General features: G+C 46.1%; 1 protein-coding gene and 1 long non-coding RNA gene across 2 annotated transcripts in view; one reads left to right on the top strand and one right to left on the bottom strand.

Moving 5' to 3' along the window:
- The window catches only part of LOC125087710 (uncharacterized), a 67,693-nt gene extending 54,424 nt beyond the window's left edge, over positions 1-13,269 (top strand). The window contains exon 4 of the long non-coding RNA XR_007123496.1: positions 13,019-13,269. This is a non-coding gene — a long non-coding RNA (uncharacterized LOC125087710). The remainder of the gene's footprint in view (positions 1-13,018) is intronic.
- MYO1D (myosin ID) overlaps positions 1-15,022 on the bottom strand; it is a 352,967-nt gene that overhangs the window by 141,587 nt on the left and 196,358 nt on the right. The window contains exons 17-19 of the mRNA XM_047708294.1: positions 5,918-6,141; positions 706-850; positions 78-182 (exon numbers count right to left, since the gene is read on the bottom strand). Coding sequence (XP_047564250.1) covers positions 78-182; positions 706-850; positions 5,918-6,141 — 474 coding nt within the window. The remainder of the gene's footprint in view (positions 1-77; positions 183-705; positions 851-5,917; positions 6,142-15,022) is intronic.

Raw genomic sequence — 15,022 nt, 5'->3', positions numbered from 1 at the left:
TGCCATCACAGCGATGTAAGGGCCTCTGAACCCAACCCCGTCTCCCCTGGAAGGGGGGCTGCCCCAGCCCACCTCACCTTTCGGACGTGACAGGAAAAGAGGACATTCATGTATTTGTCCTTCCTTTTCAGCTCGTTTGCGACGGGGACAAAAGTGCCTGAGGTCTGAGGTGTGTCTGGCTTCTGAAAGAAAAGGGGGAAAGTGATGAAAAGAATCTGCTTAGCATTTGGAGGAAAAGGCAATCTCTCCGTGGCCTGGCTTTCCCACCCTGCTCAGACTGTTCTCAGCATGCGTACTTTTATCTCCCATACCAGCTGCCACAGGGGTGTTAATGCCACGGAAGGGCCTATAAAACTTTTAAAATACAGAATGGGAGGGAGGATGAAATGCAGCTCTGGGAATAATTAATATAAAGGTGGTAATTAAAAACAGCTGCTGAATTATGCAAGGGAAGGTTCAAATGCTCAAAAAGTGGTTTTGGAGTGTGCCTCGTATGTACGGCGCGGAGCGGCAGACAGCCCTTTTTAAAGCAAGGAAAACATCAAACACCACACAGTTAGAAGCAACAAAATCTTTCAGTTCAGTATCGCCCATAGCAGTTTAGTTTCTGTAGGGGTCTTGTTCTTCCCACAAAGTTTTGGAGAAAATTTCTTCCCTTTCTCGGTAAAGGGAGGATCAGATTCTGGTTTGCTGTCCCGGACGTACCGAAGCAAGATAGTTGCCCTCCCAGGCTCTCTGGAGCCCAAGGTCAGCCCTCTGACCTTTCAGCATTTCCATGGCTGCAACCTTGGCCCTGACCTGGGGCAGGTCGGAAGCAGGCAGGCTCTTGATGAGCTCGGATGCTCTCCATCTGGAAGCGAATAAGTGAAATGTTTTAGGATTTAGAAACCCAATCCCATTCGTGCCCCCAAATAACCGGGCTGCCATTAAGCAGAATTTAAACCAAAGTACTTGCAAGGATACCCTAAAAACAAGGAAAAGAAAGGTCTCCAAAATATACACAGAACTTGTTAAAATACACATAGTTCTTTATTTATTTATTTTTTTTTAAATTTCTTTTCAGCGTAACAGAATTCATTGTTTTTGCACCACACCCAGTGCTCCATGCAATCCGTGCCCTCCTTAATACTCACCACCTGGCTCCCCCGACCTCCCACCCCCCCGCCCCTTCAAAACCCTCAGGTTGTTTTTCAGAGTCCATAGTCTCTCATGGTTCACCTCCCTTTCCAATCTCCCTCAACTCCCTTCTCCTCTTCATCTCCCCATGTCCTCCATGCTATTTGTTATGCTCCACAAATAAGTGAAACCATATGATAATTGACTCTCTCTGCTTGACTTATAAAATACACATAGTTCTTTAGACAAAGATCTTTGTATAACTCGCTTTGTCATTTGTGTGTTTTGAAAGCAACTAGAACTTCGTGACACATGGGTTTTCTCATGACATTTATAGTCAGGGCACAGAGAGTCCTTCCTTCCTTCAACACTGAGGTACTCACTGAGCCCTTTCTAGGCACTTACTAAACTTGAGAGGCTATTCTGGGCATTGGATCAAGGGATCCAACAAAGGGATCGAGGTCTTTTCTGCTAGGTTCTTACCTTCCTGAAGCAGGGACGGACAGTGAACCAATAGGAATGTGTGATGTGCTCAGGGCTATGGAGAAAAAACTCTGGCGAGGAAAGGACAGGAGGGCGGTGGTGGGAGGAGCAGGGGATGGGCACTGTTGTGTGAAAGAAGGTTTCCACAAGGCACGTGAGAGAGGTCGGTGGGTGGGATCTAGTAGAGAGTGGTGGAGGCAGAGACACGTGCTGGTCCTGCATGCATTTTGAAGGACACACCAGTAGATTTATTGATGGATTCGATATGGGAGCAAGAGAATAAGGGGGAATTTAAAGACGACCCCAAGACTGTTGGGTCCAAGGAACTGAAAGCACACACTGAAAATAATCTATCCCTGATCGAGGAAAGCAAGCACACAGCTTTTATTCTGTCCCGGCCTTACTTGAACTCACGTCTTGCTTTCTGCCACGGGAGCGTGAAGCAGTGGCTGGAAACAAACCCAGAGCTTCTTCACAGCAGACGGAATCATCAAGGCCGGTGGTCCCCTAGCTGTCTTCCACAGAGCACGAGGCCAAGGGACACCTAACACGGAGAGGTGCTCCCTCCCCCAGGGACGTGCGCAGAATGTGAGACTGCTTCCATCTAAGATTTTCCCGAGATGGATTCTGGCTTCAAGACAGTGACTTGAGCCGAAAGGTTTGCTTTTCTCTCCGAAACTCCCACTGCAACAACTAATATACAAAGAAGGAAAAGCTCTGTAGCAGCCCTGGAGAATGGGAAGGAGGTCAATGAACTGCAAGATGGGAAGACTTTCTTGGAGATTCGAAGTAGACTGGACCAAGCCGTGGGAGGAGTGGCTCAGACCTGAGCTGTCCACTCGGTGGAAGGAGAGGAATGCCTTTGCCAGAAACAGCCCAGAGAGTGCTTGGGCCGGAGGCAGCTGGGGCTGGTGGCCAGGCCAGGCCGGGCAATGAAGGATCTCACAGCGGGAGAGGTGCCATCTCTTTGCACAAAGAATGCCTGCCCATGGCAAGATGGGGCCCCTGCTGTGGGGGAGCATCAGAGGTAGCAGGATACAATAAAAGTAGCCTTGGAAAAAGGAAAGGCTCAGCCAGCGAAATTCTCCTCTCTGGTTTCCGTGGCCAATGGACACTGCAATGGGATAGACTGTCCTAAGGTCATTCCAGAAGATGCTGGAAGAATGACAGGCTGGGAGCAGCTGGGGGTCATCGCCAAGGTCACTGGTGACAGGTACATCCCACAACACTAAGTGGCTTGCAGTTCGTCTTTGGGTCCCAAGGGAGGTAGAGGCAGTCTTTGCTGTCTGCTGGTCTGTTTTCAGCCTTGGTGTCTAGTCCATCTGTCCCTTCTTTACTGCCCACTGTGGCCCAGGACAAGGTCCACCCCTGACTGGCTGCAGAGTGCAGAGGCACACGGGGCACCTGGGAACTGGCCTATATAACCACAAAGAGAGCCAGCCAGATTCCTCAGCCTGCTCAAGGAAACCACCCTCTAGAAACGCCTGTAGTCCCCAACACCATCTCTATGGCGGCCTAAAAATCACCTGCCTCGACCCCATGAACAGGGGGACAAAGCTGAGCATGAGGAAGGCTCCCAGCCTTCCCAGAAGGAAAAAGAATTACTGTGAGGAATAGGAGTGAGCTTAACCATGATTAATGTTGAGATTTTAGAAAAATCAGAAACCCCCCTCCAAAACACAAGCCCACAGTCACGGTGGAGTTCTTTAGCACACTTCTCTCGGTTGTCCTCAGATCACAAAAGGGGAGAATACATCAAGTAGGAAACAGTGACTCTATCAGGGGTTGGTAAACCACAGTCTGTGCCAAATTCAGCCCATGGCCTGGTTTTCTGCTGTTCACAAGCTAGGAACAGCTTTTTACACGTTTGACAAAAGCAGAGCAAAACAAAGTATGTGACAAAGACCATACGCAGCCCATAAAGCCTGTGATGTTTCTTACCCGGCCCTTCACAGAAAAAGTTTGCCTTTGGATGAGATTAACACAACTGGCAGGGCTCCTTCACGGTGCATGTGCACGTGTGCATGTGTGCGTGTATACACACGTGTGTGCAAAGTCAGCTGGCAGAGCAGATGCATTATTTTCAAAATGCTCAGACACCTGAAGCCCTGAGAAGGCTGGACTGTCTTCCCATCCTTCTTGTCTGTCACCATCTCCCTGGAACCCATGCCAGTGCCCACGAAACAGCTGGCCTTGAGGGAATATGTGCTGAATGAATAAATGGAATTTTGCAAAAATTCATCAATTCTAGGCCATCTACAAAACCATCAGAATCTAAAAAGAAGCCCACACAGGCCGCAGTGCAACACAAAATCAATAATGCTTTGTGGCTGTTAAAAGTACTACACGGATCTTTCCTTACTGTCATAGACAGGTCTCCAGAACATTTTTAAGTCGTCCTATAACCCTGCTTGTGTGAAAAAGAGAGGAAAAAGAGCCCAGATGATCTGTGACTGGGGACTGTGCACGCATACACTCTGAGTATGAGCCAAGATTTCTACAGTGTTTATTACACGTCAAGCATAATCTGAAATACTTTATATATACATTTACTCATAATCTTTCCAACAACCCTACGAACAGGTACTACTGTTAGAGCACTTTATGGATATGGTAACCGAAGCTCAGACAGATTATCTAATGTGCCCAAGGTTACACAACCAGGCATCAGCAGAGTTAGACTGTAAACCCAGGCTCCAGGGATCTGTGCTCCTAACCACTATACCATGCTGTCTCTTCCATGTGGGTGTGTGCTTGAAAATGCACAGAGGCAGGCACAGAAGGATACAAACTAATTGTTAATGAGGGATTATCCTAGGGGAAGGAAATAAAATGGGGGAGACAAGAGGAGGTGTGGAGGATTTCAACTTTATATCTTCTACATTTCTATATTATTTCACTTAAAAAAAACCCCACAATGAGCATATATATTCAGGCATAGCTTAATCACTTTTTAAATTAAGTTGAAATTCAGGTTACAGATGATACCATTCATGAAAACACTTACCTGTGCATTAAATGCCTGACAGCATACAATGAACATTTATAGTATTAGAGCTGAGAACTGAGGTAATTTTGCTTTCAATGATTCCTTCTTGAGCTTTTCTTTTTATTAGATATCATTTCTTTTCTTTCTTTCTTTCTTTCTTTCTTTTTTTTTTTTACAAAAAGCCAAATGGGGTATAGATTAAAGAATTTTATTTCTATGCATTTTTATTTATCTTTTGATATCTGCCACCAATTACACAGAGCTAACTCTAAAGGAAGACAAAATCTTATTTAGCACAGAATTATAAATTAGTTCTTTTACATTCGGTATGCCGATTATTTCATAGTGCTCTTTGTGGAAGACCACACGGCCAAATGGCCATATTTGAGAACCCTTAGCTCACTTTATGTACCTAAGGCACAGCTAAATGTATCTGGTGCGCACCAGCAACCAACAAGCAGCAGTAAGGACGGGGAAGGGGCTATGGATCACTACAGATTCAGATTCAGGGCACTTTATGAAAAATGAGATCAGCTGGACAGATATCAGATTTTACAAAGGTTTCTATCTATTTGTGTTTAAAAAAAAGGTTGCTCTAAAATAAATCATTTTCCCTCTCATACTTTAAAGTCATCTGGGGGGCACCTGGGTGGCACAGTTAAGCATCCAACTCTTGGTTTCAGCTTTAGGTTGTGATCTTGGGGTCATGAGATGGAGCCCGATGCAGGGTTCTGTGCTCAGTGTCAAGTGTGCTTGATTCTCCCTCTCTCCCTCTGCCCCTCCTGCTTGGGTGCTCTCGCTCTCTCGTTCAAATAAATACATCTTAAACAAACAAAAATCATCTGGCAAACTTTAGAAAGGACCTCTGTTTGGGCCCCACTCCCTGGTTCTGTTACACAGAACTTTCTGGAGGCAGGATGTGGCCTCGGTACGCTTGGCAGGTTTCATAACCAGGATCGAGAAGTGCTGCCCCCAAAGCATTAACGCCCTTTCCAGCTGGAGTTATGGGTGGCGACTGTAATAAGTAGTTATTATTTGCTAACAAGAGAAGGAGACAGCGTGCTAATAGCTTATCTTAACTGTGGCATGATCCAGGCTTGGTGGCGCACGGCTCTCCACAGCTAGAGGGAGAACAAAAAGCACAGTCCCGTTGTTCTGAGCAGTACACAGATGCCCCGAGAGTGGAATCTACAGAGCTAAAGACCTCAGGCAGGAGGGGTCCTGCAAACGTAAACGGCTGAGCCCATAGCATGGCCTCAGATCTGGGGCTTTAGACGTGTGGGGTGTTCCCTTAATGGAAGTAGCACATACCAACAGGCCCTTTCTTACCTATTAAAAATGGCCTGTAAGGCCTCCTCGAAACGGCGGAGAACTTTAGGTGGGGTTGGCCACTTCACGTGCTTGCCGTGGTCCTTCATGGTCTTGACGCCATGGAAGCGTCTGGCAACCTCGTGAATGTACGACTTCACTTTGTAACGCCGGTAGTACCGGATAATTGTCAGAGCTGCCTTGGTTCTCTTGTACCGCATGCGGGCCAGCGTGCCTCGCCACACCTTCACACCAGAGGAAGAAAAAGACAAGTGTTGCCGGCTGGCTGAGTCAGTGGTATAGGACTTTGAACTTGTATAAGATCCTCTGCTTACAAACTACCAAGGGGGGGTGGGGAGGGGAACGTGCATGAGGTAGACAAAGCACGTCTATTCCACCTGCCACCAACAGATGACGCCAGGAGTCACGCTGGCATTTGCTTCCGTGGTCTCGCTGTTCCCCACAGGCAGTGGGATGTGTGCTGCCTCAGAAGCCTCGTGTTTGAACTTTTAAGGGTCATGAAGAGCGGAAAGCCAAAATGCAAACGTCTCTGCGGAAGTATGTGAAGAGCATGGAGAGAAAGCAAGACGAGGCAGAACCAACGTCTACATCAACATCTACAGTTCTTGAATGAAACCTGGCTTTACACAGATTACACCACTGGCCGCCGCTGGACCGTCCCGTTGGATTCACAGGCAGACTTATATACAAGCTGTGCAGTCCCCTTCCCCAGGTGCTGGGTAAATTCCCCCCAAACTCAGATGTAATCCGGGGGAATGGGGGACACAAACGAAGACGAACAGCACACGAATCTTTGTTTACATTGTTTCGGAGCTCAGAAATCAATCAGACAGTATATAAATGTCTCTGTGCCAGCTGTACCCAGGCACGGTGAAGTCAGAGATACTTACTTATACTTCTCCTTCAGGATCCTCTGCCCAGATTCCTGTACTTCTCAATCTCTCGAGTAAAAAGAAATTTGGTATAATCTTCACTTCATTCTTGGCTCCTCCCCTACGTGTGTCCTCCACCGCCACAACGTACTCTTTCTCCTACAGTATTTCCAGCATAGACCCCCTTCTCTTCCTTTTTCTTTTTAAAATTTTATTTATTTATTTGACAGAGAGCGATCACAAGTAGGCAGAGAGGCAGGCAAGGAGAGGGAGAAGCAGGCTCCCCACTGAGCAAGAAGCCCGATGCTGGGCTCCATCCCAGGACCCAGAGACCATGACCTGAGCTGAACGCAGAGGCTTAACCCACCGAGCCACCCAGGTGCCCCCTTCTCTTCCTTTCTGCCACTCAGATCTCCAAGACCCCAAATTACTCGCTCTGCTTTCTTCAATAAACTCCTTGGACACCCCCACCATCATGTTCCGGTTGATACTTACTGTGGCTACTTAGATAGCCAGTCCCACTTTTTTTTTTTTTTTTAAGATTTTTATTTATTTATTTGACAAAGAGAGATCACAAGTAGGCAGAGAGGCAGGCAGAGAGAGAGAGAAGAGAGGGAAGCAGGCTCCCTGCTGAGCAGAGAGCCCGATGCGGGACTCGATCCCAGGATCCTGAGATCATGACCTGAGCCGAAGGCAGTGGCTTAACCCACTGAGTCATCCAGGTGCCCCACCAGTCCCACTTCTTGGGGTGCTGGTATTAAGCTCCTTCCCTGTCTCTGGCCTCCCGGGACCAAGATTTTCCACCTCTGTTTCAAAGCCCACAGTAAAAGCTCCGGCCTCCTTCGGGTTTCTTGCATTTCCTCTTAAATCTCCACCTGTGCCACCAATTTCTCAGAAAAGCTGGTGCAATGCCTCTTTTACTCCATCATTTTAGGTGTTTCTTTATGCAGACTCCTAAGCTGGCATCACGGGCTTGTGATGTGCTCCTTTTTTCAACCTGCTGTACCACAAGGACAGATCTGTTTGCTCAGAACGCAGGAGGAGGTCACCAAGGGACCCTAAAGAGGAACTAACAAAGTCAAGGAAAACCACGCTATGTGAGGGAAACGTGACACATGAGCAGTTTGCAATGGGAACCTAGAGCTTGCCTCGATCCAGAATATATAAAAACTGTGAGGCAATGAGAACTTGTTTCTGGATGTGGCGTCAGTACAGCAACCCTTTTTAGCCAAAATGGTCTCTTCCCCGTCGCCAAATCCATCATGCAGATGGCTTTGTTACGCCTCCTCCCGAGAGCTAAAATAAAGGTCCCTTCTTTAGCATCTTGCAAAAAAAAACCAAAAAAACCACGACAGAATACAATTACAGGGTGGAAGTCTGTGATTCAATTTCTTAAACAAAATACGTTCTTAAAGTTTCATACTGTTTGTTGCTTTCCTCTATTTTTGAAGAGGAAGGAAATTAAGACTCCCTGGAGCCATACCTGTATAGAAAATTGATCCTTAATTTTCAAGGAGGGTTCACAGAATTTCTCATTAAAATGCTTTTGGTTTAAGTCTTCAGTAATTTGGGGGGGGAGCATTTTATAAATAAGGGTTTGTTAAGGAGTAGGTTTTTATGTTTAACTTTTAAAAAAGATTTACTTATTTGAGAGAGAGAGAGAGCGTATGTGCATATACTTGGGGGGAGGTGGGGAGATGCAGGAGAGGGAGGGAGAAAATCTCAAGCAGACTGCTCACTGAGCACAGAGCCCAAGGTGGGGCTTGATCTCGGGATCCTGAGATCATGACCTGAGCTGAACCAAGAGTCCAATGCTCAACCGACTGGCCACCCGGGTGCCCTTATGTGCAGGTATTTTTTTAAAGCTTTGCTTATTTATTTTGGGGGTGGGGAGAGAGAGCGTGTGAGTGGAGAGAGGGGCAGAGGGAGAGGGAGACAAACAGATTTCCCACTTAGCGAGGAGCCTGATGTGGGGCTTGATCTCATGACCCTGAGATCGTGACCTGAGCTGAAATCAACAGTCAGATGCTTAACTGACTAAGCCACCCAGGCGCCCCTGGAAACTCTTTAAGGAGTGTGAGCCATTCGTTCTCAGCCGACTAATTGCCCCCAGACGGTGCTGGACTGGATGTTGTTTCATTCTTCCACCTCTCATATGGACTGGATGTCCATGATGTATACGCTTTATCTGGTCTCTCCATTGCGTAAGAGGAATGACAAGCGAGCTGGGGCTTTCGGTGGATACCATCATGCTCCCTCCTTAATAATGAAGAAATGTACCAGACGTGTGTTTCACTGAGTCTGGGGGGTCTTGCAGTCTTCTGGCTTGGATGAGGACAGGTATTTTTTCCCCATGTCTTGAGGAGCTCTTTCTTGATTTGGCTCTATTATTCTTAGCAGATGCTTCCCTTACTCCTTGCCTACTTATTGATATGTCAGAGGCAGGAAAGACGGTAAACCTTCTTGACTCCTCTTGCCTGCGGGAAAGTGTGTTCTTGATGGAAGAAAGGGTTCATGCTGGAGGTGTGGGCAATTCCAGCCCCCCCCCCACCACATACCTTTATACTTGATGCCAACACCATCAAAAGCAATGAGACGTCTCAGAATTCCCTCCTTGTACAGCTCCACATTCCATTCTTCTCTTTGAAGAATATATTGATTTTTTTTTTTAGCACCTTTGTTCAATTTGCTCCAATTTTTCTTTTTCTGGGTGACAGCTCATTTTATAGTATGAAGTTGGGATTCTTTTCTTGGTTTCAGGGTTCATGGGTTCTCTGTTGTCATTTTTACATTATTGTTAATTTCAGCAAATTTGGGGAAAGGAACTTTTGTGAGCCTGGCAGTTACATTATCAGTTTTGTCAGACGTCCCTCAGGCTTTAATTTTTTAACATCAGGAAAAAAGCATTGAAAAACTACAGAGGAAAATGACTGCATGCAAAAAAAAAATTATTGATGTATTTTTCCTTGTAATCTAAGCATATTTGGTTTAAGGAGGTATGTTCCCAGGAGTTGGTGAGCCTGTGTGGGCGAGGGTTGTTCTTGATTTTCCCATCAAGGGTCTGCAGGTTGGAATTTAAGGTATAAGACAGATTTTCCACTTCCCTTTTTGTTTAAAGCAGCTTAAACTGCTGGGTTTCTCAAGAGTCATATAAAGTACATGTCTATGGAGGACTTTGCCTGATGATGGGAGGTCAGAAAACAGAGAGTTAAATGTTACATTCAACAGCAAATGTTTAAAAAATTATATGCATAGGTCAGAGAGGCTCAACCAAAAAACAAGGGAGACAAAGGGGCCCTTATTAAAACAATATTAACATTAAAGAGGAACTAACCAGATATTATGTGTTTTAGGGTATGATGTAAGAGAGAGGATGCTGAAGGCCACCCAGTGGGATCTGGGAGGGAAAGTTAAGCAGGAGCTATAAAGCAGAGGGTAGACTGACAGAGGAGAGGGCCAGCACATTGTTTCTTAGGAAGAAGAAAGAAGGGAGGCAAACAGAGAGGCTGACTCAGAGGGAACAGCCAAGGGACAAAGAGAGACCATCAGAGAGCACTGAGAGAGTCCAACTGCTCTCTTGGATACTTTCACCCCCTGAAGTCAGTTCCGCCAACACAGCGGCCAGAGTGATCCGTTTAAAGCTGAAATCAGATCATGTCACTTCTCTGCTTGAAACTTTGCCACTGCTCTCCAGTTCCCTGAGTGACAGCCAGAGACCCCGCACTAAGCCACAAAGGCCCATGTTCTCTGGGGCAGTTACTTCCCCCGCTGACTCCAGCCCCCTCTGGACTCGGGGATGCTCCCTCTGCCTAGAATGATCTCCCTCCCCGGATGTCACATGGCCCACTTCTTCACCCTCTCTCTGCGTCCTGCTCTCTGTGCCCTTCCCAATGAGACTGGCCCTGACCTTCCCATTTACAATTCAGCTTGTCTCCATCTTTCCCACCTGGCGCTCTCCGTGCTTCCCACCATGCTCTAGCGTTGTTCCTGCCTCTAGCACTCCACGCTACCACACAGCATGAAACCCACGTTACTGCATTGTTTACACTCTCCTCCTGCTGCATTTCAGCTCTAGCAGGCCAAGGGCTCTTTGTCTCTTTTACTCACTGATGAAACTCCACTGCCTAGAACAATACCAAGGACACAGGAGCCACTCGATCATATCTGCAGAATGAATGAATGTTTTCACCTTCATCTTCCAAGCCTGGTAATGAATCTTACATTTTGGCTTTCACATTTTCCATTTTTAAGACTCATCCTTGTTCTCCAAATATTATTTATTTATTTATTTAAAAGATATTATTTGAGGGGCGCCTGGGTGGCTCAGTGGGTTGGGGCCTCTGCCTTCGGCTCAGGTTGTGATCCCAGGGTCCCGGGATCGAGCCCTGCATCGGGCTCCCTGCTTGGTGGGGGCCCTGCTTCCCTCCCCCTCTCCTTCTGCCTGCCCCTCTGCCTACTTGTGATCTCTGTCCGCCAAGTAAATAAATAAAATCTTAAAAAAAAAGTTTTTATTTGAGAGCGAGCGAGCATGATTGGGGCCCAGAGGGAGAGGAAGAGGGAGAAGCAGGTTTTCCACTGAACGTGGAGCCCAATGTGGGACTCCATCCCTGGACCCTGAGAGCATGACCTGAGCTGAAGGCAGATGATTAACCGGCTGAGCCACCCAGGTGACCCCAAACATTTCTTTTTAAAGCACATTGCTCTTGTTTAACAAAAGCAACATCTCACCCTTCCTCTCTGAGGATATGAATCACGCTTTTGCTTTTTACAATGCTCCTTGTGTTGTATGTTCCTTCTAAATCCCCTCTTCTCCCATTTGTCTTGGTCTCGGCCTTTTGTGCTAGAGGCATTCCTCAAATCTCCTGGGATCCTTGGCCATCTGGTACTGCATGCCACTCGAAAGCTCTGTGCATGTGCTTGAGGAATGAGGGGACTTCATTACATAGAGTAATCGGGTGGGGACCATCTGTGGGGAACCCCAGGATGTGTTTTTCCTCTTTGCTGCCAGAATTCAGAGTAAAGGGGCATTGGGGCCTCGAGGATCTTTAGTATCCAGACTTTCACATACTCTCCTTGGTGTCAGAATGGTGCCTGTCCCCTTTCCTCCATAGTGCCTGGTGTCCCTCAAAGCCCAGAGCTTCTCTGGTTGTATTTCTTCAGAGTGAGCTTCCTGTCTTCTACCAGAATGAGACTGTGGTAGTCACCTGACTTTGTAGGGTCGGGAAGAAGACCTGTGTTTTGGTCTTTATACAGACTGTCATCCAACCTCCTTCAGCTCTCCCCCTCAACACCCCTACCTCCAGAGGGACCTGGTCCTTCCCACTCCTGAATTTTCCACAGCCCTGCGGTTAGGCAAACTGGCTTGCCTGTCTGCTTCTCAGCAGACACTTAGATGTCCGCTTTCTCCACCTGCTTGGGGGACTAACCACACATCCACTTATTTCCAAAATTACGTGGACCCCTCTTGTCCACTGTTGTTGCTTTTATGGTTCTGTTTGTCCTTGTGGGTTTCTCCCATTTTTATCCCTTACCTATCATTTAGGGGTTTTGAGAGGGAGTGGATATAAACACAATCTGTCATGTTTAACCAGATGTTTTTATAATGCCATCTTAATTCTACCATTTTCCCTCTGAGGCACACTTCCTCAGTGGTCAGGCATTTCAGAGCAATATCTGGCTGTCATTAAAGTACAAGAAGCATTTTGCAAAAGATGTAGGATTCTAGGTTATGCTCTGTTGAGAAGTAGGTCAATTATGTATCTTCAGCTTAGTCTCAGAAAGAAACACAGGTCAGCTTTCCTTCTTTGTTTCTAGTTCTCTGTGTTTTTTTTTTGTTTTGTTTTTTGTTTTTTTTTCCTGTTTTTGTTTTCTAGTCATCATGGGGACTGGGCCCTTTCTGTCCTGTTCTCCAGCAGATCCCTGATGCTCTGAACTGGATATTCTCTTGGTTTCCACAACCAGAACCCTTCAAAATTTCAGCTTCTCAGGCCCTCTGTGCCCAGGGACAACTTCTAGGAGAGCATCTTTCCTGTTTCTAAACTTAAATTCCCCCAATAGTTATTCGGGCAGCATTCTGACAGTTTTTGGCTGTTAAGGAATTGGGGTGGATAAAAATTTATTGAGGTAACAGGCTGAACTCTGAACTGTAAAATACATTAAATCTATCCACATACCCCATCGAGTGACAGCCGTCCCCTCCTTACCATGGTTTTGCTTTCTGTATTTTCAGTTACCCACAGTTACCCATGGTAGATGGGTCCTCCCGCGGTATGGTCAGAAAGTCAATGGCAGCCCAATGCCATGTCACAGTGCCTATGTCATTCACCTCACTGCACCTCATCACGTGGGCATCTTATCCTCGCACATCATCACAAGAATGGTGTGTTCAGCACAGTAAGATATTTTCAGAGAGAGAGAGAGAGAGAGTCCGGTGTCTGGGAAGTACAAATCAAAACCTCAATGACATAGCACCTACACCAGTCAGAACGGCTGAAATTAACCAGTTGGGAAACGACAGATGCTGGCGAGGATGAGGAGAAAGAGGAACCCTCCTACACTGTTGGTGGGAATGCAAGCTGGTGCAGCCACTCTGGAAAACAGCATGGAGGTTCCTCAAAAAGTTGAAAATAGAGCTACCATATGACCCAGCAATCGCACTACTGGGTATTTACCCTAAAGATACAAATGCAGTGATCTGAAGGAGCACGTGCACCCCAATGTCCACAATAGCCAAACTATGGAAACAACCTAGATGTCCATCAACAGATGAATGGATAAAGATGTGGGGTGTGTGTGTGTATAGTATTCCATTGTGTGTGTGTGTGTGTGTGTGTGTGTGTGTATTCCACACACATAATGGAATACTATGCAGCCATCAAAAACCCCAAAATCTTGCCATTTGCAAGGACGGGAACTGGAGGGTATTATGCCGAGCAAAATAAGTCTATCAGAGAAAGACAATTATCACAAGATCTCACTGATATGAGGATTTGAGAAACAAGACAGAGGATCATAGGGGAAGGGAGGGAAAAATGAAACAAGACAAAATCAGAGTGGGAGACAAACCATAAAAAACTCTTAATCTCAGGAAACAAGCTGAGAGTTGCTGGGGGGGAAGAGAGGTGGGAAGGATGTGGTGGCTGGGGGATGGACATTGGGGAGGGTATGTGCTATGGCAAGTGCTATGAATTGTGTAAGACTGATGATTCACAGACCTGTACCCTTGAAGCAAATAATACATTAAATGTCAATAAAAAAAATTAAAAAATAAAAGAGCCAAAAGTCCGCATTCACATGACTTTTATCATAACAAATTATTATAATTGTCCTATTATTAGTTACGGTTGTTAACCTCTTACTGTGACTCTTTCATAAATTCATAAATGAGGAAGAACACAGTACATACAGAGTTCAGTACTATCTGTGGTTTCAGGCACCCATGGGGGTTCCTGAAATGTACCCCGTGGATAGTGGGGCTCCTGTAGCATATGGTGGCTGCATCCCATTTGGGCTATTTCATGACTGATTAATGAAAGTTTTGCCTCTTCTAGGGGTTACTTTAAAGAAAGACTCAAAGACAGTAAAATCTTCCCAAGTGATTCCTCTTCAAGTTCAATGAGGGTAAGATGAATAAAGACTTGAAGTACTATTTATAAACCACCAGTGCCAATGTTTTTGCCAGAACAGCAGGTTAATATGTGACAGGAAGAAAATCAGGCGGAGGGGATGTAATTTGTAGGTTCTTAGCATCTACGCAGACACAAAATTCCTTAGTTTTATAGATAAATTAATAGCATCTTAAAGACCTGAGGGGGAATTAAGAAATAAGGAAATAACCAAATCTTTAGCCAATAAACAAATGTAAAACCAGTAAAATCAAGAGAACCCCCCAAAGAAACCCCTCAAAAAAACCAAACAAAAAACCCCCAAAACAAACCATTACCAACAACAACAAAAAACAACCAAGCCAAAAAACCCCCAAATAAAGAAAGGTGTGATCGGATCAATACAGCCGTCCTGAGGAGCGTAATTCAGTGTGTGCAGGGCAGTGTCTGGCCGGTGGAGCAGACTTTACCAACCCTGAGCTGTTTAGTCTGATAGACTAACCTGAGAGTCAGCTGAGTTGTGAACCTTCATTGAGGACTCGAACTGTTTTACATACGGCCTTGGCCACAGGGGGCCTGGCTACAGGTGGCCTAGCAATTCAGGGTGCACGACTGTGGCCCAGTAATCA

Source organism: Lutra lutra, chromosome 16 (assembly GCF_902655055.1).
Source record: "Lutra lutra chromosome 16, mLutLut1.2, whole genome shotgun sequence".
In the NCBI taxonomy this organism is placed as follows: domain Eukaryota; kingdom Metazoa; phylum Chordata; class Mammalia; order Carnivora; family Mustelidae; genus Lutra; species Lutra lutra.
This window is presented reverse-complemented; position numbering and strand designations above follow the sequence as displayed.